Raw genomic sequence first — 27,549 nt, 5'->3', positions numbered from 1 at the left:
TGGATCGACGACGTCTTTACTGCCGCAGAAATGGCTGTCAAAGTCACGCGAAGTCGGCACAATTTGTTTCATAATTAGACCGCGGATCTTTGTGCAAAATAAAAATGTTCTACGTTTGTTACATGCGAGAGGATTCACTTTCAAAATTGAAAAATAACCTTGTTCAATAATTCCAAGGAGTTTTAAGTAATGCATCGATGTGTTTTAATTGTATTAATTTTTATTTCGTTTAAGATCGAAGCTATTCATTCTTGTCGTAAATGCACAAAATCCGCGGTCTATTTATAATGTGACAACAGAGGAGATAAGATTTACTGTATAAGTTTGCCAAAAAAATTGACAATTTGGGAAGAGGAGCCGCAAGACTCGAATAATCGTATCTCCTCTTCCCAAATTGTCCATCTTTGTGGACAATCTGAGCGTCAATTAGGGAAACATTATTGTATTGGAATAATTTTCAATCTCTTGCAACTAAGTTAAATCATCTTAATTTCGCATAAATTATCCGCACCGAGATACATCCGAGGAAAAAGCTAAGCGATCGAAACGATTAAAAATAAAGTGAAAGAATCGAGAAACAACAGAATCGAGGAACAACGGAGAAGTTCTGCCGTGTGCGAAGTAGAACTAGAAGTAGTACCGCGAGTAAAGAGTAGAACTGGCGCGGTACAGCGGTCCAGAAGTATACGATACAGTTGAACTAGTACTAAAGCAGAAACGGTTGTATACCAATTGCGAAATAGCTACGCAGATTATTCGGAATTCATGCTTCCCCGAGCACGAGTCAATTCTAAACCCAACCGAGGAATCTCTTGGCGAAAGTTTCGGAAAGTCTGCGGCGAATCGCAGCCCCGCGAATTACCTCGTCGCCCACCGGAAAGAGTTACGATCGCGTAATAAAGGCGTCCGATCATCTTCGGCGCACAGCGAGGCGAGCTATTAATTCCGCGGGCGCCGTTCTCTATTTATTCGTCATGGGAGTCCGCTTAGCAGGGCGCGCTCTTATTTCCCATTGCCGATGGTTTATCGAAGGAGCGGGGTGTGCACGCTCGGCCCACGTAATCTCATAAATCATCGCGACGCGTGCTGGCCGACCTGCTCTCTCTCTCTCTCTCTCTCTCTCTCTCTCTCTCTCTCTCTCTCTCTCACTCACTCTCCTCGAGCTGTTCCGGCACGGAGCTCGCGCGCGGTCGTACACGCTCGTTCGAGGACGAATAAATTCCGCGCGGCGAAAATTCTCGTCCGTCGATGGTGACGGGGAATCGACGACGGACGGGTCATCGGGGCACCCAGCCCCTCGGACGCAACCCGATTGTCTTTATTTACGCGCGAGGGTGCGGCCGGCCGGCCGGCCGGCACGGAGCTTCGCACCTTCGTGCACGAATGTGTACGGAACCGAGGCTTAATCGGATCGAGCGCATCGATTTTTCCCTACCTCGGGTCTCCGCGGCTCCTTCTTTCTCTTCGACCGACATTCCCGATTCCGGATTCGTGCGCCGCGTTGCTTCTCCCAAGGCGTTTCCTTCCTCCGGTCCTCTTTTTCTCGCGCGTACCTCGCCCGGTCCTCGAGCGAAGGACGTCGCGGAGCGTACCGCGAGCCTCCCCACGGTTCCGGCCGAACGAGGCACCTCGGTAGAGAAGCTCTCGCACCTCCCTTAATTTCCGTTAACTCCGCGATTTATTGTGCCGGCGTTGTGTGTGCGAGACTCGTTCGACGGTATTCGATTAACTCGGACTCGCCGCGAGGACCGTTCTCCCCGTGGAGTTGCCCATATTTGCCGGATCTTTCGCTGCGCTCGGAACTCGCACCCGAGTTCCCTGCTATTCGAGAGGAGTCTTCTTCCTCGCGCTGCTAATAATTGTGGACGCTGGAGCCTCCGTAATTAGGCGAGCCGTATCGTATTTAGCGCCGAGCACTTTGTATTTTAAATACCGTGCTCTCTGCCGCGGCTTTTTCAAAGGGAACTAGTTTCACCGACCTAATACGGATTTTAACTGCCGCGCGAAGACACTCGCGAACGGTCATTTTTTTCCCCCCTCCCCCAAGCCAAATGGGAGGAGAAATGAAACGCTTTTAACTGCCGCGCGCAAAAGCGCCGGGGCAATCTTTTTCGTGTCGTCCCGAGCTGAATAATCGGACAGGTCAAAATGGGGCCGATTCAACGACCGATCCGTGGTCCCGCGGTGACGGGACGGACGGGGACGGGGCTCCCTCTCATTTCCGGGAGATGAACAGTAACCCGGGTCCCGGGGAAGAAAGTTTTCTTCTCGCGCGAGGATAGGAGACGGAGTTTAATGCGCGGGGGAGCCGAGGCGAGGGAGACGGAGCCGGCGGTCGCGTCACGTACAAGATGGCAGACATATTTCGCGTCCTCGTAAACTCCGGTAACGCGGACGTCCAACGGCCGACCCATCCATCACTGGGCCCGTCCGCCGTGATGCACGGTGGCGGAGGGAGGTCCCCGCGCGCCGCCCCGAGACCTCGAAATCCTACGGAGGATCCAGAAACCCGGCAGAAGGAGACTGCGTGTCGCTGTGCTGAACGGGGCCGTTCCGCTCGACTTCCTTTGGCCCGCGACACCTCGTCAAAATCGGGTTAACGAGTGCGAAACTCACGGCAACTTGCTAACTTCTTGGACAAATTAATTCCTGCCGCTCGCGATTAACCCTCTGAACGGCTACGGCTGCCGTGTCACCCGCGTGCGGATGACGGAGTTATTCGGAAATTTATTTTCACGATAATCCATCGTGTCCGTGAGAGAATGTTGAAATGGTAATTGGATGTCGTACACCTTAAGTTCTCGAATTTCGTTCGATTAAACGAAGTACAGGTGGCCCTCTCGCAATAGAAGGTTTCGCTCTAACACGATAGGGTAAATTGCGGGAACTCTTGTATAGCACTGCAACCTATAACAATGTTTCGCTCTAACACGATGAGAAAATTGCGAAAATCTTTGTACGGCACTGTGTATTTCTGCAAAGTGAGTAGCATGATTTTTGTTTAATATATTTAAAAATTAAATTACGTTAAAGGGAAGGAATAACGAACTGTAGTGCCCTTGCATGAAAATACAATTATTATAATTAAGGGGGTTAATATATTTAAAAACTAAATTACCTTAAAATAATAAAGGGAAGGAATCGCGAACTATAGTGCCCTTGCATGAAAATATAATTATTAAAATTAAGAGTACGTTAACATATAAGTTTCTGCTGAAAGAAGCCGGAAATTCAAAAGAGAGCTGCAAAATTGTCTATTTTCATACCACGAAATCTATGATAATCTTGTAAGAATCAGCAAACAAACCAAAATTATAGATTTTTTGAAGGAGAATGGAAGGTGCATAAAAAATCTGAAAGTGAAGAATCTGAAAAAACGTTCTCGTTTGATTGTACCGAGTAGCGACGAGGAAGAAATATATTAAATGAAATGATATTTATTAAATTAAAATAATATTTTTCGTTTCCTCTTTTCGTTCTTTGCCATACATACATTTATATTTTTGATAAAAGTTACGTTGCTTATACGGGATTAAAAAAGCATGTTTTTAATAAGCTTTCAGAACGTAACCCTACTTTTTGTACCGGCTCCGGATCTCATATAATACGGTTTCACACAACGCGGCATTTTCTAGGACCTATCTACCGTATTATAGGAGGGTTACTTTTTACAGCGGAGGTTTACTTTGACCCTTTGCACTCGGTAAATTCTTCCGACAAAACCTTTCAAAAATCGTGTGTTTGCGAATGCGAGGAAAGTCGTTATACTGCTGACAAACTGTACACCAATTAATAAGTAAACGATTTTGTGCGGCGCGCCCTAATTCTCCACTAGTTTCTAAAATTCCTCCTTATTGGATATTCTTGCGAATTCGAGGAACCCTCTGTTAGACGCGTGCGCTTAGCAGGTAAGTTGGAGGAGGCCCGAGGAGTTCTAGGATTAAAACAAAGCTGCGGCCACCCCGTTTCTAATGGTCGGACGGCGTCCGAAAGCAGCCGGATGGCAACAACAGGAGCAAAGCCATAGAGAGAGAGAGAGAGAGAAGACAGGGTGGTTTCGAGGGACAATGGCAGCGCGTGGCTTGGTGTCCGTCGAACGATGGATCCTGGTAATACGAGGCGGCTGCACCCGATGCCTCGACTCGTCCGTTAGCCCCAATTACCCGCGCTTTAATCCCGTCGAATAATTCGGAAACGCATTATCCGGAGAACAAATATTCGCGTCACCGGCGCCAAATCCGCGCGTAAAATCGCGCTGCAGTCTACCGGTGTATCGACACGCGACCCGGCTCGCCCCCGCGCCTAATCCGTCATAAATATCTTCGGTCCGTAGCGAGATCGATAGTTTTAAATCCGTTGGATCCTCGCGTAACGGCTCGCGCGCGGTTTCCGGACGCGCGGCTCCGCGCCACGGTTCTTGCCGGGGGTGGGAGGGGGGACGGGGGGAGACGGGGCGGGCTCGCGGAAAAAATACACGGCCGGCCCCGAGACCGCAAGTTTCGTCGTTTCGACGGTTGATAAAACGCCGGCAGTGAACCAACGAACGAACGAAGGGACCTAGGGACGAACGAACGGACAGGGTGGTAAATGGGGTCGGCCGGCCTGAACGCGTATAAAATATGCCGGGCCGCGCTATCTCGCGGCCGATTGCCTGGAAAACTCACGCGAAAATATCGATCCCCACCCGGTCCGCTTGTAATCAGATTAAGCAAGACCAACGGCTCGGCCTGGCCATACCTATAACCCTGGCCACGGCTCCCTCGACACCTGTGCGAGTGCACCTCTCGTCGTTCTCTGCCTATCCTCCTCTCTCCCTCTTTCTCTCGCTCTTTCGGTCCTGCTCTCTCTCTCTCTCTCTCTCTCTCTCTCCCTCCGCTTTGTACAGACCTCGAACCACCCCCTCGCCCCCTGGCTCTCTCTCTACGAGCGCTCGCTGGCCGTCGAAAGAACGAGAGGGAGGGCACGAACGTTCGCACCCTTTCGTCGTGCGCCCTCCCTCTTGTCCATATCTCTCTATCTACGCGCGAGCCGGTGCAGCACGGTGTACTCGGACCGTTATGGAAACGACTACGATTCGAGTGGGTTTGCACGCCACCGGGCACGAGCACGACGATCGACAACGTCTTGGGCTTGCCGAACCACTCGATTCCACCCCCTCGAGTTTCCACGCGGCTCTCTGGCCAGCCCCCTGGCAGCCCCGTCTCGCCCGACCGCGCCGGAGAGCTTCGGAAAATCAGCTGCTAGCGAAACAACGCCGCGATAATGTTTCGCCCCTCCGGTTCGCTGGATTTGATCGACCGTGCGTTAACACGTTACCCGCAGGCTATTATTCCGTAGTTCTTTTCTTTTTTTCGAGGCCCTGACTCCTGGCTAATGGTCCAATTTCAATCGCAAAGAAACAAGCCCGAGCATTATAATTACACAACGTCGTCGTTGCCGCGTACGCGGCTGGTTTTGTTTTCGGGAATAAATTACTTTATATTTATCGAGTAACACGTATTAACCCTTTGCGCTCGAATCGACGGAAAACTTGAAATAATTTCTCCGTAGCCACGGTTTTGCCATTTTATACGACCCGGTGCATTTTATGCATACAAAATTGAATGTCGCGAGCCGTGCTCGCAGTCACGCTTTCGACAGCTCTTTAAATATAAACAAAATTAATCAAATTATTTTGAGACGTGATGTGACAATTTTTAACGGCGCCTGGGAGTAGCTACTCGAGTGCAAAAGGTTAAATGTTCTTTTATTATTGAAGAATTAATAGGGGGGAGGAAAAAAAATATAGAAGAATTTAATATCACGTTCGGTAAACGTTAAAGTTAATTAAGCCGGTAAACAAAGCGGTGGCGCAGCGATCGGACAGACCGCAATAAAATGATAATCATACTAAAAATTATTATACTTGAGGTTATAATTATAAATTTGACGATTAAACAGCCCTCGATAAAATTATAATATGTTCGGATCGGATTTGCTATTTAATTTCCGTTTCTTGCGATCGATGCGCGCAATTTGTATTTTGCATAAAAATCGGCGGCGGTCAATTAATTAATCGCTGATAATAAATCTCAGGGCCTCTAAGTATGTTCACCCTGTCCGGTCGAATGAATAAATAAATAAGTGTGTAAATTAATATTTCAGCGTTGCAGTTGTTACAATTTCGAGTGCCAACGGGTCGATCGGACTCGCGGTCGCGTGATTTCTGGGGGCATTGAACGTGCCAATATCTCTTGATGAAACCGTCCTTCGAGAGTTGTTGTTTAAAAGATTTCGATGGTCCTCTTTGACGAGATTTTTCGACGGGAATATCTGCCGGTCGGAATTTTAATTAAATACGCCGCGGATCGAGCCTCTCTTTCGGCTATATATTGTGTTGTTGATAAATACGGTGGTCCCCTTTGTTACGTTGCGGTTGATATTTCATTGCTGAAAATGCGGACGAATGGAAAAGAGTTTATTCAAATTTATGAAATCCAATAACAATTTTCTTTATCGATTGCCGCAACCGGGGCCGGCTCGCGCGCCGGGTTAATAGACGGTGAATTATAAACAAACAGACGACGGAATAAATAATAAAATATTTATTGCCGAGCCAATCAGCGCCGTTGATTAACACGATATTTTTGCGCGAGCCCCGGCACAATTTTTCCGCGGTTTTCATTAATTCAGTCCGCCGACAAAGTGACTAAATTAAAGTGACTCGTATTAAAACTTCTTCTTCGGCGCTTCCATTCGAATCGCGGCCCCATAGTTGCTGGCTGCCGGCAACCCGACGGTTCTATGACTGTACTCGTCTTTATTAGCAGAAGGGTTAACGAAGATTCAAAGCGCGCCGCGAATATTATCGTGAATATAACTTAGCTGAAAAACAGAACGCTGCCGGAGCTGTTATATCGCGCCCCCACCCCCTCCCCTTTCCATTTTTTACTATTATCGTTCCATTGTAACAACCGTATTCATCCCCGTAACAAAGACGAATATTACAACAATAATAATAATAATAATAATAAATCCGCCGGCGTTCGATCCCCGGGGCTGCGGCCGATAATTTGCAGGATGACCACGAGCTAAAAACCGTAGCCGGATGTGCATTGCGTATGCTCCGATAATAATCGGAATAATCGGCAATCGTGTGCATCGAGCACCGGATCAATGGCTCATCAAGGTTTCAGCTTACCGCACTCGCGGCGGCGATTTTCGATTTCTTACGTGCAACGCGAGTGAAGACGATCGGGGCCGTTCGTTACGGAAAAGAAGAAGAGCGCATCGATATCAGTCGTCGATAGAAACGACCGAACGGTGGCCGAATCCTTCTGCAAATGCGACTGGAATCATTATTGCTTGAAAACTCGCTTGTCGACAGGCAACGAAATGCAACATATCGTGTTTACGCTTCGTAAACGCGCGTATCATTTCTGTCAAGTAACGACAATGCATCGTTATTGATTTTTGGATTTCCTTTTGTCGCTAATGAGGCTCGTTAACGGAGGGTTCGGTTTCACGCACAGCGTAACATTATTCCCGAAAACTAGTGTTAAGAAACTCGCGGCTATTTTCAGGCTTCGCGGTTGCAACAGTTACGTACCAATACTCGAATTGTAATTGCCATTTTTTATCTAACTTGTTGAGATACAACGACTTTGAAATAAAAATCGTCATAGATCGATCCCATCGTGTTTTATAAGTATGAAACTGTGTTCACGTTGATTGTTCCTCGAAGAAGATCCTTATCACAAATAACCTATTTTGTAGCAAATTTCTTCGCTTGTTCTCCGTACAATTGATTCTACTATTATTATAATACTTTAAAAAATCAAAATTTTCAGTTTTTAAACAATCAGGAGCATGCTCGTTTGGATCGAAGAGAAACGCGATTATCAAAATTTAGATGATTTTCAATCATTTCTATTTCTTCAGTTATTAGTATAAATAAATGTTCGAAACCTATCAATTACACGTATCAGACAGTAAATAAATCAAATATTTAGACATATAATATAAACGTATAAATAACCTATGAACTACTATTTAAGGTTTACGATTAGATGCATTCACTTTACTGTACAGCGAATAAATCTGATCTGAGATGCGAGAGCTCCTAAAAAAAGAAATCAAATGCACGCAACGATATTCCGCTTGCAAAACAATTTGATCATTACTGGTCGAATTTTCTAAGAAAATCGAGCACCGTGGTCAGCGGCCAGTGGCTCTCGAATAACGGTCTCCTCGAATTTCGGCTCCCTCTCCCCCGAATTAACGCGATTGGCCCGCTGATCGATTTTATCCGGCATCTCGACGCGAATCGAGTTCTCCGTCCCCGTCACAGGAACGAGACCGCACTTCGCGTAATCGATCGGACCCCGGGCCGGATCGACGCCGGATTATTCTTTCTCCCCCGAACCTAATTATCCGCGTCGGCTGTCCGCTGAAAAACCGAGCGAAACACGAGCACCCTCGACTCCCGCGTTGGCGGCCGGCGATGACACGCGCCACCGACATCCGGCGCCGCGCGTTTCACTCGTGACCGGAGAACACCGGTCGAGAGATCGATACCAACGCCGACGAAACTTTCCGCTCGTTATTATCCGCCTCGCCAGTCGAGATTAACGCGTTATCCTTCGACCGCGGCAAACGGTTGCACACCTATTGTCGCTGAATCCATTGTCGGACAACTATTCCGCGTTAGAAATCGTTATTAACCCGACGCTCTTCGCAGACGTGCACCGCGAACGACGAGATTTTATTGTAAGCAGCTTCATTTTACGATCGATTGCGATCTTACGGGCCATTTAACGTTAAGTTCTTGTCTGCTCGAACGCCACAAAAGTTCTCCCTTCGTCCAGCTTCCCGCGGCAATATTATCTCGAGCTGCGACTTTGCGGTTTACGAGAGTGCCGCGAAGAGGGTGCCACGATGCCGTCATCTATTTTATTTGGTTTAGTTACCATAATCGGGCCGGATTTAATTTTATTTAATTTTTTAATGTTATATTATATATTATATATATATGTATAATTTGTATTTAATGTTAAACACTTGGTTGGTCAGTTCTACCGTTTTCGTCTTCATTTTTATTATTTTTCTATTATTATTATTACTATCATTACGTCGAGCTTTTGTAGAAAAATAAAATAATAATCGCCCCGGATTTAATTTTATTTAATAATATATTATTTTATTTTTCTACAAAAACTCGACGTAATGATAGTAATAATAATAATAATAGAGTAATAATAAAAACGCAAACTGAACAACCAAGCTTTTAACATTAAACACAAATAGCAACCAAGTTTCTAACATTGTCCACAAATAGCATTATACAGGATGTCTCAGCGTCGTTACAACCGAGGATTTCGAATATTCAGCATTTTCAGCAATTTTTGCATCGATAAAGTAAGTCGATAACTAAATTACACGTCTTATTTTCATTTAAATCCATTCTAAATCCACAGACAGAAACGAGTGACACTGCACATCACGTTGATGCTAATGATATCAGTACCGATTGAATCATACATCATTTAAATCATCTATCTATATCACAGATTGATCTAAAGCATAGTTAATTCACGCGTTCTCGTCGAATATTCAAAGATCGATTTGAACAAACGAACAAATATGATTCCTTACTTTCGATTTGTTTTTTTTTCACGCGCAATCGCCTCCTTCTCGATTGCACCACTAACTGGGACACCCGATACAGTTGCTCATTCATCAACACTTAGAAAAAAGCAGCAAAATTATTCTTGGTCATCGGGTCAATCAAGAATACCACGACTTTCCCGCTGCGAAATTGCACGGTCGACGACGCGCAAGATCGACGCTCGTCGATTGTTCCACGGCGAGCGAAACAATTAAACGGAACGCGTTATATGTATTACCGTCGACCACATTTTCAGGCGAAGTTAGGAGGAAAAATTCCGCCGGTGTATTCTAGACAGGGCACTAAGATCCCGGGGAACAATAGATCGAATAGATTGGCAGTGCTCCGCGGCGGCGGCGGCGCCCGTAAAAATACGCGGGCACGCGTATCGGAGATATCGAGCGGAATTTGCGATCGGGGAAGACAATACAGCGGCGAGTATCGGGCCGACTCGGCTCCGGATCATCGAAAATTCATAGAAGCGGAATGGAGGACGCGAGGGGCCGGCGCGGATAAACTGGCGCGGCAGTCGAAACTGCGAATGAGATGTACACCGGCGGAATCGTGAAAAACCGATGCTTCCGTCGCGGCGCGGCGCGGCGTTTCGGCATCCCGGCGAGCTGCTCTTATCTGGCGTGCACGAGTGTCGTCGATCGATTGCGCTCTTATATTATAGAAAATAGAAATCCGCGGCGGGGCCCCGGCATTAGGGGAGAAAAGAGAGGATAGTAGTAGATTTCGGAATTCGCGACCGCGGAACGAAGAGGCGAATATGCCGCGGCGCGGTGCGGCGGGGACGCGGCGTCCTGCTGATGAAAATTTAAGACAGTCCCCCAGGTTGTCGTTTTTTTCCCGCGGACGACGCGGGGCTGACCCTGTCGAACGGATCGACGAATGCGTATCTCGCGGAACGCGCGCTCCGAGCCGGGTATCCGCGGATGAACAGGGGAATGGACAAACGAACGAGCGTGTCGAAGCGAGCCGGAGCGATCCGGCGGCGGATCGGAGCGAGCAGGAGCGAGACGAGGACGTTCTCCGCCCCGCGTGCGTATCGAGGGATTTTCAGCCGCGAAATTTATGGCGTCTACCTACTCCGGAGGGTACGGGTCCAACGAGCAGCCAGCAGCCAGCCAGCCAGCCAGCCAGCCAGCCGGCTCGATGGCACGATGGCACGATGGCACGATGGCACGATGGGGTGGAGGATATAGATTACGTACGGCTCAACTATGGAGCAGTATTTTCTCGTGGGTCGCGAGCGACCGAGCGGACGCACGCTGCGACACAGAGCCTGCTCTCGCAGCCTGTCCCAAAGAAAGAGAAAAAGCCAAACAACAGACTTTGTATTCCCTGTTGCGACACTTATCTCCTTACGTACTCGCGTTTTCCAGCTCTCCGGTTTCTCCTCCGATACCGCCCTTCCCCCCAAGCCCAAGCCCTTTCCTGTCCACCTCGCAACCCCTCACGGTCCACCGTCTCCATTCATCTTTCCTCCGTCCGGTTTCACCCGGTCACGAACCGAGGATAGCCATGCGAGCGTTATCGCTCGGATGTCGTCTTATAACCGCACCGGCGATACGAATCCGCGATACCCAGATACTGGCTGGTTTCGAAACGACGACCGCCGGCCGAATAACCGTGTGTGTTTACCCACGAATCGGTATCTCGCCGCGTTTCCGCGGACGTATCTATCTCTCGCACTCTGTTCGGAGATTGCGCCGGTTTAGATCGAAGTAATTGCGTCCGCGGAGCCACCAATCGGCCTTTATTGTTTGATAACGGTTATAGGAGACGCCGTGAACGGGACACGGTTTCTCCGGGAGCATTCTAGATTTCCGCGATCCGAAAAATCTGGCCACTGGGTCGGCGTCCCTTCCATTTCGCCCTAAGCGTATCTTCCGTGAAAAAGGAGTACAAGGAACCGACAGTGCGACCACTATCCCGAGGGTAAATTGACTTTTCCAGGATTTCAGAGGTAGAGGACGATGCTATAACGTGGATGGTCCAGTGTTTATGGCTGCGACAGGCCGCCGCTTCCCAAAGACTCCTGTGATCTAAAATTTCTACCAGATATATATATATATATATATATATATATATATATATATATATATATATCCGGTAGAAATTTTAGATATCAGCTCTTCGCACCCGAAGAGCCATCCTAATGCCAAAATCAGGTCGTTCGTACCGGCTTGGAATGTACGCTCCCTTTTGCGATTCTTCTCGTTTTTACGCGCTGAAATTTTGCATAGAACTCCAAATTTATCAAAATTCGAATCCGTTAATATATCAATGAATCGCATCGTTTTCGATAATGGCACAGCAATTGCGGAGGCGTTTTAGCGCAGCAATTCGATTGCACAGATTTAAGAGAACACCGATATTTGCTTATTTTATTTGCGCAACTGAGCTGCGTATTTGTGATGCATATTTCAAGCATACTCCATTAAATACGACCGCAATTCGTTACTTTTAAATTCAATTGAAATTTAACTCTTGCTTTACGAAACTTCAAGCAGCGGGGTGAACGTGGACCTGCGCTAAAAATAAGCTGCCATTTTCTTCTGGGAAATTATAAATATACAACGCGCGGGAGAGGTATTTGATATAGAGGTATTTAAACAATTTTATTCTTTTAATTTGTAGTAAATTTAATTCTTTGTAAATTTAACTCTTCGAAGACTCTCACCCCTCTGTGAGATCCTAAAAATCCTCGTCATACGCTTGTTATGCAAATCTTATAGCCAGTTCTGCAAATATTAAATGTTTTCTAAAACGCGGATTTTTTCGAAATTCACTGATTGCACAAAATTCTCCCGTTAGACGCGAGCAAAGCTCGATCTGCGACCCCGCAGACACAGTAATGTCTCCCTAACTGACGCTCAGATTGTACAGAAAAATGGACAATTTGGGGAGAGGAGATACGATTATTCAAACCTTGCGACTCGTTTGTATAGTTGTTGATAATCGATTACTATAAAAAAACGAGCAACAAAACTCGAACAATCGTATCTTCTCTTTCAAAATTGTCCATTTTTGTAGACAAACTGAGCGTCAATTAGAGAGACATTACCGTAGTATGTTAAGAGCGAAGAAGTTGCGATCATTGTAGCTCCGAAACAAGAAAAGGAACAATGCATCCCCCAAGAAATAAGCGTAATTTAACTTTGACATAACCTTGCAACTCGTTTTTATAATTGTTGACAGTTGGTAACTATAAAAACGAACCGCAAGGCTCGGACAATCGTATCTCCTCTTCCCAAATTGTCCATTTTTATGACCAAACTGAGCGTCAATTAGAGAGACATTACCGTAGCATGTTAAGAGCGAAGAAGTTGCGATCATTGTAGCTCCGAAACAAGAAAAGGAACAATGCACCCCCCCCCCCCCAAGAAATGAGCGTTTCGCGAGCCGATATAAAATCTGAGACCAAGCGTTCTAAATTGTCCCGATAATTCCAACATCTATCGGCGTCCGGGAAGTCTAAAAATTCATGGTCTTATCATTGGAAAACTTGCAGGAAGCGTCGTGTCGAGCGATAGCCCGGAGAAGCGAGAGGGACGGATAGCGTTGGAACTCTCGCGATGCTCGTGCAATATACATAGATTCGCCACATGTTCATCGCTCGTCGTCTCTTCCACGGACCACTTTGCCGCATCTTTCATTCGCGGATGGATGCAGTTTTCCCGGGTGCCGTTGCAGGTCGGTCCGGTACACCCGGCGAATGGGTATACCGATGACGAGTGGTGAAGGCGGGGTACAGGAGAGGACGCCGGAGCACCGGCAAGAAAAAGCTGCGAAACTTGCGGCAAAAGTTTCCGCCTTGTCCGCGACATTCGCTATGCGGAGAGAGCCCGGAGAAAAATATTTTTCCATGCGCCTCGTTGACACTTGCCGCGACGAACTAGCTCGAAGCGGCAAAGAAGAAGAAAAACAAAGTGTCCCGACTTTTACCCACTCCCGTTCAAACTCGTGCTGCGTTCCTTCCCTGCGTACCTAGCCGACCTGCCCTCCTTTTCCTCCCTTCCTTCCGTCCCTTCCTTCCTTCCTTCCTTCCTTTCCTTGCTCGCTTCCTCCTCGTTTCCTTCCTATATCGCCCCGTTCGCGCAGCCTTTCCGCGATACGCGTTGCATTCGGGGCCGCGATCGTTGCATACAAAGTGCTATCGGGAAGGAATTTCCGCTGAAAAAGTCCGCGATAACTGCACAGGTTCTCATCTACCCGGCTCGTTTCCCTCGATCGATTTCGCGTTCACGGGAATTTCGCCTAACGCCGGACACACCACTTAGCGCTGCACGCTCCGAACGTTTTGCTCCAACATTTCTCGTTACTTCTTCCTATAATTTTATCCCCGCCAGTCCCCTGCCAGCCACCATTGCTCGCGACATTGTTTTAAATTACTCGGACGTTATTATCTGCGTCTGATCATCGCGTGTGAATTATGATGCTGTAGCGAGGCAAGCGTACACGGCCGCGCTGAATAATTCGAGCGAAAGGAACGATCTGAAAGATTGTTAACTTGCTTGTTAATTCCGTATTAGGAGTTTCCATCGGTCGGTGCACCTTGCCCAGGCGATTACAAATACGTAGAAGTTGTATTATTTATCATTTCCATGATAAATCGTTTATATTATTTATAATTATTTATTACTATTATTTATTACTTCGCGAATCTTTACGCGAATCTTTACGCGAATTTTCATTTTCATACGTCGTTTAAAAAGAAAAAGATTGGAATTAGAGACAAGTATATTTTTTTATGAACCAAAAGATCGCTGACCGCAAAAAGAGAATAAAAATGCTATTAGTCATAAGAATATACAGGTTTACACGGTTATGCTGCCCGTATAGACGCCTGACACGATTCCAGAGAAAATCCAGACCGGTTTGACGGGGAGCAGCATCTTTTATGAACGTCGGATTATTTAAAATGTATAAATCGTCAGTCAACGATAACTGACGCGGTCCGGACGCAAAAGTGTAGCGTCAGTCACCGGTGACCGACATGGCGCTTAACGTGTTCAAATCATCAACAGCATGAACCAGGTTCGCGTGCTCTGCAAATAACGGGAAATGTCAATACGAAAGTTATAGAGGGATACCGTTGTTAAATGGGTTAACCAGAAGAGTATTATATACCGGCGGAGGGTTGCGGTCTCCGAAAGAAGCGTTACGTGCCCGACGGCGAAGGAATTCTCCTGCAGACCGGAACGGGAACGGGACGGGACGCGGGACGGAACGGGACGGGACATGGCCGAGAAAATAGATAAATTACTCGGTCGGAGGAAAAGGGCAGTCGTTTTCGTCGGGCAGGAGATTAAACGAATCTGCCGTTGCAGCGTCGACCGACCGGATTATGAGAATCGATTTACCATTAGTGCCGTTTCGCGCTTTGATTTCTCCATCGCGCTCCGTGGCCGGGTGCCGGCTCTCGGTCCATATCGGTAAACATTTTCCAACTGTTTGCGAGAGAGCACGGTCGCTGATTATTCCTCCGAATTCTGGAAGCCGGCGCGAGGCGGCTCGCGCGAGCCGGAGCGACCGGCGCGGAGCGGCCGCCGCGAGTAGCGCAGCTCGCCCGTTTTGTCCGAATAGTTATATTTCGGAGGCTATAATCTACTGCCAGACCACAAGGGTAATAAAACGCAATCCCGTGCCCCCACTCCGTGTCGGCAGTTCGCCGACTATGGAAATTTACTGATGCCCCGACTACGTGCCAAGTGTACGCCGAAACTTCTCTTCTATCTAGAAAGGGCATTAACGCGCGAAAGCTACTCAACGATACACCGCACAGAGAACGCGCGCGCCCGCCGAGCGTTAGCCGGGAATCGCCGTTTAACTTGGTACCCGCGGAACTTTCAATTCCTCCAGCCCGCAACGATCGCTGCTGCTGCTGCTGCTGGTGCTGGTGCTGGTGCTGGTGATGCCGGTGCAGCTGCTCTGCCGTCTCTCTCGTCTGCCGCCGGTCGTTGCCGAATTTTCCGAATTCGATCCGGCGGCCGACGGGTCGAACGGAAAAGCAACGCGTTGCAGAAACGCGGACGCTCATTTTTCATTTTCGATCGATTCGCGTGTCGCGCGGTTAACAGCCGAGCCCATCCGACGGTACAAATTCTATTGGAATTTCGCTCTGTTATTAAAATAAATCAAAGCTCTCGCGGCCGCGCGTCACGCGTGACGATCCATAATGGTGAAATACGACGGGCACACGATCGATCCCAAACACCCGAATGATTTTATTTCCCGGCCGAGAGAGATTAACGGCGATGTCACGGCCGTATCGTTTTCCGCGGCGTCGGACGTCGCCAGCTTTTATTATTCCTCCACTTCCTGCGAGAGCAATTCCTCGGCGGGTCGCGACCCTCTGCGCCCGGTCCTCTCTCTCTCTCTCTCTGCCTATCTCTCTCTCTCTCTCTTTCTCTCTCTCTTGACTCTCTTTCTCTCGCAGCTCTTATTGCCGTCCGAGTTTGCCCCGCGACCCGTCGTCGGAGTCGTCGCCGCGACGCGGCAACTGTCGTCCGCCGACGCGAATCTTTTTCCCCCGCTGTCGCTTCTTCGCGCGACAACTCATCGAACTTCCGCCGCTGTTGTTCCCCCAAGACGCGGACGGCCCGCAAAAAGAATCGAGAGACTTTCCGTCTGTCATCTATTTCGCAAACGAGCCGGCTCGCCGGGGAATTTCTTACTCGAGCGCCGCGGAGACGTCGCCGTCGCGTACAAAGTCCGCCGCCGCCGCGGCTTTATTTATTTATCCCCTAAGTGGGATTGACCCACTAGCCGCGGACCGGAAATCGCGTCGGAATCGTGAAAAATGCGCGCCCGGAGCGAGAACGCGTGTCCACGAGTATTCTGCCACGACCGACGCATCGCCCGAACTTCGTCCGAAAGTAGACGGCGCGCGTCTTTCAGACTCGCGATCCGGAGGAACTCCGAGCACAATCTACTTTGCAACAAACGTTCAACCGGAACATACTTTTCTGACCCTTCTGCAAGTCCGCTCGAACGAAGTGGAAGTTCCGGCGCCTCGTAGACCCTGTTCGGCGCGCGGAACTTCGAGATTATTGAATAAGCTGTACGACGGCGCGATGACGTATTCACGGCTCGGGATGCGCCGGTTCCGTGGCGACAGAGCAAATAATGCTATTATCCCGCGGTGATTATGACGGGAACGGCGGAGGGTAGTCGATCGTTTAGAAGGGAAACGCCATCGATTCCCTTCGGCGCGGCCTTCGGATCCGGCAGAATATAGAAAAGTTTTGGTTTAAAGTTTGACGGTGCCCGACGTTCGGCGGATACGTTCCGTTTCTGCAGTTAATATTTGAAAGGGATCCTGGCCGGGGTGGCCGGCGATACGCCGATACGGGGGAAAAAAGGGGCGCGCGAGGGCATTACGATTTTAAAATTCGAGAGAAAACCGATTGTTTCCCGGACGAGCGTGAGCCAACTACCGCGGGGCCGGTCGGTTCGCTTAGGAACGCCGCTTTGAAATATTTACCGTAACGCTCCGTAAACCGAGCCAAACCAAGGCAAACCGAAACTCGAACTGCGCCCGCTCTTTCCTGCGGCAAGTTTTTCACCGGGAGAGGCGATCGTCGTCGCGGGGACGCGCGGCATTTCCGTGGCCCGGTTTTCCGGGCGGCGTAAAAAAAAAAGCCGGGGGTTCCGAGGAGACGCGGGGGACCGACCGATTCCCTTTTTGTGTCCGTGACCCGTTCCGATACCCTTTTATCTTTTCATTCGTGCAATGCCGGCCGCCGTACGTACGTACGTAGGTTCGTTTCCTTGTACGTCTTGCCTTTTTACCTCCGGCTTTCTTGTTCCACGCGTCTTCCAGCGGCAGCGGCGAGCTCGATGGATGGCTGCTATTTGTTTTTCGTTACGCGAAATTGCGAGCCGGTATTTCTCGAGGGCTCGGCAAACTGCGCTCGCCATCGACCACCGACCGTAAGCAGGACGGTCGTTTTGAAGAACGTATTCATTTTTCGCGCGCGCCGAGTGCGATGACTACACACGATGCGAGAGGGCCGAGAGAAAAACTGGCAGCGCGACGATCGGAACACTACCGTGGCAACTTTTCCTCGTCCCTTCGCGCGGAATCGCCCGGCAATTCCATCGGTCTCCGACCAAACCTTCCCCGTCGAATGTCATGCATCGTTCCCCGTAACGTTTGTTTCCTCGTACGTTTCGGCTATCGGCGAGACGGTCCTCGCGAACGCCTCACTCCCTCTCTCTCTCTTCTCTTTCTCTCACTCTCTCTCTCTCTTTCTCGTCTCTCTTCTCCCGCGTTCCAAGCAAATTCGGTGGGCGTTGGCGATCGAATCGCACAGAATCCGCGCGGCGCGATCGTCCCGTGGATATATCAACGCCGACATCGCCTCGTCCTCCAATATTCGAGCTGCCGAAGGTGAAACGTCCCTCGGTCCGACATCGATTTAGCCACCGATGGGATACTGGAACTTCTGCCATGGAAACGAAACGTCGAATTACCCGATCCGCTGGGACAAAGAACCGTTCGATTTCGGACGGCGGCGAAGGAATAAGAAAATCGCGTTAATCTTTTCGGCATCGTTCAATGAAACATTTGTTGTTGCGTTCGCCCGTCGATCTTCATTTTCTACGGTCCAGAATGACCGATCATTCCGTTTAGATTCTTTAAAAATTCATCAACGATGCTTCCATCCGGCAGACAAATTCGCGACGATCCCCAGAAGTTATTGAGCACGAGAAGTTATTGAAATCCCGCCTGTTCCACCTATTCTTGAATTCAATCCTCGCGCGTTATCGCCGGCTTCCGAAATCGTTGAATTCTTCGAGCGGTTCGCGCGATCATTTTTCAAGGGAGCTCATCAGTGTTATTCCAGATAAAATTATCAACCGGTTCGGATCTCGCGAAAACAGATGAACGAGTCGTCGGCGTACGCGATGGCTCGGGCAGATAAATTCCGAAGGCGTCCGCATTAACACGGCGCGCATTAGTTATACACGGTTCGCGGGCTAGTTGGGCGAAATTCTTGGTAATCCCGGTCGCTTCACCGACTCGGCGGGCTACGTGTACGCGCGGCGAAAGTTCCGCGGCACGAAAAAAGCGTTAGCGGGGCGCAAAGTTGAGGTTAAAGTCGGGGTACACGAAAGAACGAGCGGAGTGAGACGGCGAGAAAGAGAGGAAAAGGAGCGAGTGAAAGAGGGAGAAAGAGAGAGAGGAAGGGAGAGAGGAACGGAGATAGAAAGAGAGAGAGAGAGAGAGAGAGAGAGAGAGAGATACTCTTGCCGCCGCGGCGGTCGATTTCCCGTTCGCATTCTCATCGCGAAGGAATTTAAATCGCGAAAGGATACGCGATGCGGCGGGAAACGCGACAAAATCGATGAAAATCCTGCTCGGAGGAGCCGTCGAGTGCCCTGGCAGATTGCCATTGTCGCCGGTACAATTCAATCGCAAAGTTAGCTAGCTCCCTGTAGAAATCACATAATGTGCGGTTACCCAACCACTCCTCCTCCGTTCGTCCCTCCGTTCCGTCGTACGCCCATGGTTTTCACCCTGTCCGCTTCTCTCTTGCTCGGTTCCCGGCGCGACGCGTTTCCCTCGCCGCTCCGTGTCTTATTCTGCCTCTGTCTCCTTCACCCTCGTCCACTTTGGCCTCCCTTCTCTCGCCCTTCTCGCACCCTTCACCCTCCGTCACCCTCTGTCTCGCTCGCTCGCACACACGACATTCTCCCCGCGCGCGCACCGACCCGCGCTGTCCCACGGCCCATGACATCATTCTGTTCGTTTCAGTATAGCTCCGTCGCTGTTCCTCGCCCCCCCTCCCGCGCCTCTCGCGCCTTCTCTATCCCTCTCGCAGCCGTCCCGCGGGAGCCAACAAATCAAAAACACCCCCAAAGATCCACCCCGTGGAGCTCCTCGAGGCGCGCGCGACACCGACTCACGAATCACCGGCGCCCCGGCAAACTCGAGAAACCGGCTAAATTAAAATGCATCGTGAGACGGGAGAGCGCCGTAGGAAATTACGTCAGTGTCTCTTGAAAACAGCGCGAATCAAGGCCACCGGAGATGGCTCCGAAGGGGCGGCCGCCCTCCGCGCAGGGCCGAGCCGCGTTCCCGCGGATTTTCACCGGAATAAATTGAAACCGCCCCCGAGAAAGAGGCTCGCGTCGCGGCTTTCTCCGCTCGATAACGCCGCTACAACGCCGTGGACACTGCCTGGCGAGTTCCGCCGATCCACTCACGAATGAAAGCAATTATTGCTTAATACAAACAGCCGCGGCACACTCGAGTAGTAGTCGCGTTCGAGAGGCCAGCTGCGACCGGCGACGGCGAGTAAGAACCTTCTGTCGAGAAGCTTCTCGCCGAAGGGTTAACCAACCGCCCAAGCACAGCGTTGGCATCGTCCGAGGGAGTACAGCACAGCGGATCCGATAAGAGTGACATTAAAGAGCAGAAATTGAAGAAATGGTCTCGAGACGCGCTGATTGCCATTGTTCATTAAACTGGATCAAACCGGAGCGAAGAGCTTTCTGTGCTCCGGCAGACAGCGTGGGCGACAAGCCGAAGCTCTTATGTTTCAGTTTTAGCGAAGCCTGTCATGACCCCATACTTTTTAAGCCGGAGGCCGTGTCGCCGGTGCTCGCCGGGGTCGATGGGAATAGCATTTCCACGCCGTCGGAGGCGTTTGGAAAAGCGTTTAGCGAGGAAAAAGTCGGCCTCACGACGGACACCTTTCGCCCGTGTCATCGTGCTCGTCGCGAGTGGAGCAGGTGGAAAAAACGTCGACGCGTCCCGGCGCCGTCCAATTAGAAAGCGGCAGGCGCTGCGAAGAAAAGGGGTTCCCGGGGGACGTTTGAGGGGGGGGAGAAGTCGCGAGGGGTACCGAAGGGCGAGCTTCGAGCCGTGTAGTTTGTAGGTCGTGGCGGTGAGTAGAGGTTCGTACCGTTTGACTGAAGCAGGTGTTTAATTTAGCGGTACTTGGTAACACGCGTTGTACGCTGCGAGGCCTAAGTCAGACGGAGAAAGAGGGGGGTGGATCGTGCGCGTTTGTGTGCACGTGTCTGTGCAGGTGGGTCTCGGATATGTGGGTAGAGAGCACCTTGCAAAAGGTGAACGCCGCTCCGCGCCGCCCCGCGCCGGGACGAGGAGAGATACGCGGAGGAGAGAACGCGGCCGGCACAGAAGGAGGAGGCGAACGAAAGGGAGGAGACAGGAGAGAAGGCGAAGAGAGGAGAAAGAGAGGCGGCGGAAAGGAGAGGAAAGCGAGAGAGGGCTCTTGGCTTTAGCGTGCACGGCCTGCCTACTCATGGTAATTAAATGCCAGGCAATTTACAGGGCATGCATTTGCCGAAGGCTGGGCCACGGTGCCGTGCGAGTTTCTGCTCGAACCTTGTGCCGAGGGTTTCGCGCACGCGCCCACGACCCACCGACCGACCGACCGACCGACCAACCGACCGACCGACCGACCGACCAACCGTTCGTCCCCACCGCGATAAACTCCACAGCCGCGGAAGAACCGAATGCTTTCGAACTTTCGGTTGTTTCGGTTTGCCTCGAGCCACTCGGACCCGGCAACTCACCCTCCGCGAGGGGTGGCCGGGCGGCAGAAACACCCACGACTTCTCGCGTTCCTCGGCTACAACTTCGCCGCGTCCCATTCGCCCATTCGCTTATCCGTTCCGTCCATCTATCCGTTATGGTCGCGCAGCACCGGCCGCGCCATCGGTTCCGTCACGACCGAGCTGATTCGAGCCGCGATTAATACGAACCAATTTAATGTACGATCGCTGCAGAATCTCCGTACGTTTGCCGTCGTTTCTTTCATCGAACCGGACTCCGTACGGGTGTGTGTGTGTACGTATATCTCTATTGTTTGTTCAGGGGATGAAGCTGCCAGAGCAAATATATGTATACAGGTATATAGGTGTATGTATATAGAAAATGTATACCGCAGGGGCACATCTGTCTAGTCATTGGAGAACGTGGACAAAAGTTCGACCGTAATACGTGTTTAATGCTGGCGAACGAACGCGCCGGAATCGAGCCGACGATGGTTCTTCTGCCGGCATCCGTTTGGTTTTCGAGTCGCTACGGTTTTTAATCGGCCCCCAACAATTACGGGGGACCGTGTATGTTTAATTAATTCGAAGTGGAGGAGCGTCTTTATGATTTCAGCGAATGTAAAGCAACAGGATTGAAATGGCACGTTTTGACCCAGTTGTGCGCGAGGTATCGCCGGGGTTAACTAGATTTCGGTGGAAACAAAATAAAGAAGAGCGCACCTATCCGGACATTAAAATAAAACTAACAGTACGGTTCTTTGATACCGTAATTAATATCTACGGACTCTCTGTTTCTCTCTCTCTCACTCTTTCTCTTTTCTTCTTCATCTCTCTTTCACCATTGATATCAAATTCGAATGAATACCACGCAGATTTCATATCAAGGCAGAATCAATACGTCTAGTACAAAAATAAAATTAATACCACAGAGTTCTTAATATCAAAAGAAGATCAACGACCCCGACGCTTTAATATCAAAATAAAATCAATATCGCGGAGCTTTAACCCCTAAGTAGGCTCTCACGGTGAACTTTAAAAGTGCAGCGGCCCTCCAGATTTTCTTCGGGTTGATTTTTAACAGAAACGGCAAATTAATCATTCGCGTTCCATCGAATCGAATTAATTTGATTCCCGGGTTGCGATTCGCGGGTTTACGAATCGAAGTTCGAAAATCAAACGAATATTGCCGAGCTCGTGTTTGCACGTGGCTAGGAAAATTCCGGCCGCGGCAGCTCAATGCTTCCAGCGTTATTTTTCTTCGGAGTTCCGCACACTTTTCGGAAAGTAAATAGTTCCTCTTTTCTTTTTTTTTTTACAGGGAATCGGCGGGGAAACGGAGAAGCTGTTCCGGGAGGAGGACGGTCGGCAAGTTTCCTTATCTCGAGCAGCGTTATCGCGGTCCGCGGCGCCCGACGAGACACGTTTTGCTACTCTTTTAGTCACTTGTTGATGTCGCGGAGTCAAGAGGTTCCAGCGCAGAGCGGATGCCGGGCACGGAAACGATGGCGGTGGCCAGGACTTCCCTGCCACGAGCGGCTCTCGAGCCTCGTGCTCGAACACCTTCGCGCTTTTCGTTCACCTTTCCAACCCCCGCGGAATAACGGCGGGGCGGCGCCGAGAATTCAGCTTCGCCGAACGCTTCTTGCCCGACTCGAAGAGCCAACTTTCGATCCGTGCGAAGCGTTCTCGACGAAGTTTACTCTTTCAGAGTTTTATCCCGGCGTCTGCCCTCTCCTTCTCCGTCCACCTTTCGACTCCTCTTCCACCCCCGCCCGTTTCTCCACCCTCTTTCTCCTACCTCGCGCGACCCGGACCCGACAACTTTCCGAGGCAATCGTCCCGCGTACGCGTTCGACTTAACCCCGGAGCCCTCGCTCCTCCGCGACGCTCCTGCAAATCGTTAAGTTCCCTCCGACGATTTCTATCACTCAATGTAACCCCGCAACTCCGGCAACTTCGAACCGCCGGAATCATATTCGTCGCCGACACAATGCTCGGGCTCTCCCGATATCGTCGTCCCGTTCGCGGGTCCCCTAACTCCCGTTTCGCCCGACTCTGCCAAACTGGCTTTTTATCGCGCCGTTTTCGAGGAAGTCGCGTAATTGATGCGCCGCGGATCCGTCTGCAGCGTCCGCGTTTTCTCGAGCCGAATGAAAACCCACGTTCAGCTTCCGTCGACGTTAATGCATCGCGAAGCTAATGAATCGCGTCGCCTCGAACTCGCCGAAAAGAACTCAATTATTATGCACCGTACGAGCGTTTCAATCGCTTCCTCGTCGTAGCCAATCGCGTTATTCAGATTCTCGGATTCTTCTTCGTTCGAAATCTGAGTACCGGTTGCAGAATTATCCCTGAACGGAAATAGAGAATGAGTTGCGATTAATTCACGCTTGCAATCACGGCTTCGTTCCACATTTCGCCACCGTTTCTGAAGCGGCGATAAATTTTTTAACGCGTCCTTTAATAAATCTGCCCGGCCGTTTTCGCGACGCGTGAGTCTTCATAAAATTAACAAATTGTAGCATCGACGGAAAACGAGCGAAAGCATACATGTATGCATTCCGAGGAAGCCAGCCGAACGACGGGACATTAACAGAACTGGGTTGATTACAGTTGAAAACTGCGACCATTATTTCGCGACGATAACTTTCCGCCCGCGGCGATAAAGGACACAAAAAACCTGTCGAACCGTTCGCGGGATATGATTAAGCTTCAGTGCTCGTAATAGTTTAATCTTACGCCGCTTGCATTGTTTAGCTCTCGCGTGGCCCAGCGTCTACCAGAAGTGGATTCGGCACGTTATAGTCAGACGCGTCGGCTAACTTTCCAGCCACTTTGCATCGGGGATAACTTGCTCAAGCTTCGATGCTTCGAATAATTTCATTTTATCCTACTTGCATCGCCTGAGCGTTCTTCAACCTCGACTGGCCTAGTATTTAATAGAAGTGGATTCGGTGGGCCATGGATCGGACCAATTGTGTCTCTCGGTCGACCTGTGGCCTAACTCCGATACGATGAAGAATTAGTCGAATCGTAATAATATATAGTAATATATATATAGTAATTTTATTTACCATTTAAAATTGACGTATGTTCACGTTAACATTTGATGATAATGTCGTACAACATGACATTCCAATTTCGATTTCAATTCGATTAAGTATATTGCTTTAACGTTATCACATTTGTGAGACTGTCGGTGCAGCAGGCAAAGCGTTAAATAATGTTCTAATCACTATTCTTTCATTTCATTTTTATAGAATGAAGCTACAATCTGTTCTGTATTTTTTATCAAGTATTAGACAAATGTCCAATTTTCAGAATATATATTAAGAAACGGGACTTACGCCATTTGTCATTTAAGAGGCCCAATTATCAGTATTATTTCTACTGTTGTCTGGTCTTCTTATCAACAATATTTATGCAATCTATTTGGAAGGTGTTCGAGGTAGGTTCTCGCGACCTTTCGCTCGGGCCGCCCGATAGCATATATTTTGGGCATGATCTATCGAACATACAAACTCAATTAAACCTAGCATTCCTTGGCAAGCGTCGGACCAGTTCCGAATTGGTTATGGCATATAACATCAACGGGATTACCTATATCTTGCCTCGAGATTCCGAGTCTATTTAAACTAAATACACCAGCCTGCCCGCTGCGAATCGGATCCGGATTTTCTCTGGAATCAGACATCAGACATTAAATCGACGACATGACCTCGTAAACCGTATCCTTATAATTGCTAATTACCATTACAAAACGGTCGATCTTCGCTATCGTCATCCTGCACGTACCACTTTCTCCCAAAACCACTAATCACACACACACACACACACACACACACACACACACACACACACACACACACACACACTTGTGCAAAACAACACGGTCCGATCCCGCCCGTAAATAAATAAACAACCAAACAAATAACAATGATAATAATTGCATTAGTTCGCGTATTTCAGCTCGCCCATTTTTGCAAACGGAACGATCTCCGGCGTAGAACAATCCCCGCGTATGATAGACAATTTCCATCGCCTCTGCAGCGATTTAATATTAATGTGTCCGACACACAATATCATTGTCCGTGTGTCCCAAATCGAACACTCGACAGCGCAAACAACGTCGGCACTATTCACACGCCTGTTCCCGGCGCCTCGTCGCGCTCGCCTGAAACATTCTTCGCCCCGCCCGCGCGCGATTCGTTAAATCCGCTTTACACGATATTCACCTTATTCATGCGGCAGTTTCCGGCGGCGCGTTGCGACGCTTCCCGTCGCGGCGCTAATGACTGCGGCCCCACAATAAGGCAATAAATAGCAATAATAGCAGGCGCGGATCGTACCCGGTAGAATTTCCGCGCGAGCGTCAAGTGGCTTTCTCTTGACAGAGACAGAGCCCGCGCGAGCGCGAACGTGTGCGAACGCGTGCACGCCCGCGCCCCTGCAGTGTGCATACAGGTACAACGACGCCGTGTGACACGGATGCAGCACGCAAGTACGTACTTTGTTTGACGGCGCGTCGCTTCGCGTCGGGACAGATCGACGATGGTGCAAAGCCGCGTCGGAGTGGAAGCGAGACCGACCGTTTATCCAGAAATAACGCTTGATTCAGGTAAACGGGGGCTACAGTCGAGCACGGAGGGGGGAGGGGGTGGGGAAGAGATGCAGGCGAGCGCGACGGAAGATAAAACGCGGCCGAAGAGCGCGGAGTGGAGGATCGACGGAATCGAGGAGCGGAAGAAGAAACGGAGGAGAGGAAGAGGCCGGATAGACGCGGAGGGAGGAGAAGGACGGTAGAAGGTTCGCCGGGCCCGTCGCCGTTGTGATCGTTCGACGTCATTACCGTGGCTCGGCGAAGCGGATACTCCGTATCTCCGAAGTGACGCGTAACAACGTCACTGTTTACCGTATTTCGACCGTACATGCCGTTATCCGACTATCTCGTTCCGCGAAGATCCCGGGACCCCGCCGGTTTATCGATTCCGTTCGGTCGCAAGCCGTGCTCGCAAACTTGAATTTTAATCGACGACGCGGCGGAAGATTATGTAACTAACGGCTCCGGTCGACCGAAATCCACGGATTAGCGAGAGCGATCGAGCTCCGGGAGTGTGCACGCCGTGTTCTCGGTAGAGACGGATCGCTTCGGCGCGGAACGGCGCGACGGTGGGCACACACACACACACACCTCTGGATAATTTGCGAATCGGGCGCGCGCGATGGAGAAAGAGAGACAACGCCGGCGAAGGGTAGGGAGGGGATGAAAAAAGCAGCAGGAGTCGGCGTCGGCTGCGAGAGAGTCCGTCGAAATCACGATCGCGCTTCACACGATGAATATTTTATGTGGTCGCTTTTCATTCGCGAATGGGAAGCTGAAAGAGTGTACGCGCGGCGAGACGCGTCGCGCCGAATTTTCCAGCATTTTTCCGGATTGCAACTTTTCCCCGCGAGGGACGACAGAGGGGGAAGGAAAAGAAGTTGCCGCGTAATAACTGGTCTGTCGGCCGGTCGGTCGGTTGGTTGGTCGGCGGCTGGGATGCGAAACCACCGAGCGGAGCCCGAGCCTTGTCTCGCCTCGATTCGCGGCTCGGAAAAATAAAAGGCTTCGCGGCACGCGTAACTGCTAAGCCGATATCGCGAAAGCCAGCTTCTCTCTTTCGTTTTGCTTCTTTTCCTTTCGCTTCGTTTCCCTTCCACCCTACCCCCCTGTTTCCCTTCCCATCGCCGCCAGTCCGTTCCCCGGCCTTCCCCCCTGCCCCGCTTCGTTTTGCTCCGTTTTGCTCCCCGCTTTGCTCCGTTTCGTTTAAATCACGCGACATCGCGACGCGACCGGCGAATACGGATGCCTTCTCGTTTCCGGCGCCGAGGCAATTCAACGGGAACCGCCGTGGCTACGGCGACGCGAGTCGACAGCCCACGGACATGCCGCAACCATTCTCGCCTCGTCAATCTCCTCGGCCTTCGAAACGCGACGATATTCTCGTACCAGAGTTTTCCGCCGGACTCCAGGAAACCGGCCAACTCCGGACCGTCTTCAACCTTCGACTTTTTGTTCCCGTCGGTCATACGGAATTCCCAGGGATGGGACGCCTCCCAAGCCAGCTGCATTCGCAGCGAACGAAGTCCTGCGAAATCGTGAACGGAAAGAACCAATGCGGAACCTGGGAACACAATTTGTTACAGGACGATGCTACGTTCCTCGACCTTCGACCTACGCTTTTTGTTCCGCTCGGCCGTTCGAATTTTCTAGCGATAGGGGAGCCCCTTGGGAACAGACCGATGATTTAATCCTTTTGCGGTCCAGTTCCGACATTGTCATTTGCGCCGATAATCACTTATTTGGTTGATTTATGTTA

At 50.1% G+C, this 27,549-nt stretch overlaps 1 protein-coding gene across 1 annotated transcript in view; it reads left to right on the top strand.

Annotated features, from left to right (window-relative positions):
* Positions 1-25,779, top strand: part of LOC117226158 (cell adhesion molecule 2) — a 129,823-nt gene extending 104,044 nt beyond the window's left edge. Inside the window, exon 7 of the mRNA XM_076525047.1 lies at positions 22,509-25,779. Coding sequence (XP_076381162.1) covers positions 22,509-22,640 — 132 coding nt within the window. The 3' untranslated portion in view covers positions 22,641-25,779. The remainder of the gene's footprint in view (positions 1-22,508) is intronic.
* The last annotated feature ends 1,770 nt before the right edge of the window (positions 25,780-27,549 follow it).

The sequence above is a fragment of the Megalopta genalis genome, chromosome 11 (genome assembly GCF_051020955.1).
Source record: "Megalopta genalis isolate 19385.01 chromosome 11, iyMegGena1_principal, whole genome shotgun sequence".
NCBI classification, from domain to species: domain Eukaryota; kingdom Metazoa; phylum Arthropoda; class Insecta; order Hymenoptera; family Halictidae; genus Megalopta; species Megalopta genalis.
The sequence above is the reverse complement of the archived record's forward strand: the minus strand, read 5'-3'. Positions and strand labels throughout refer to the sequence as shown.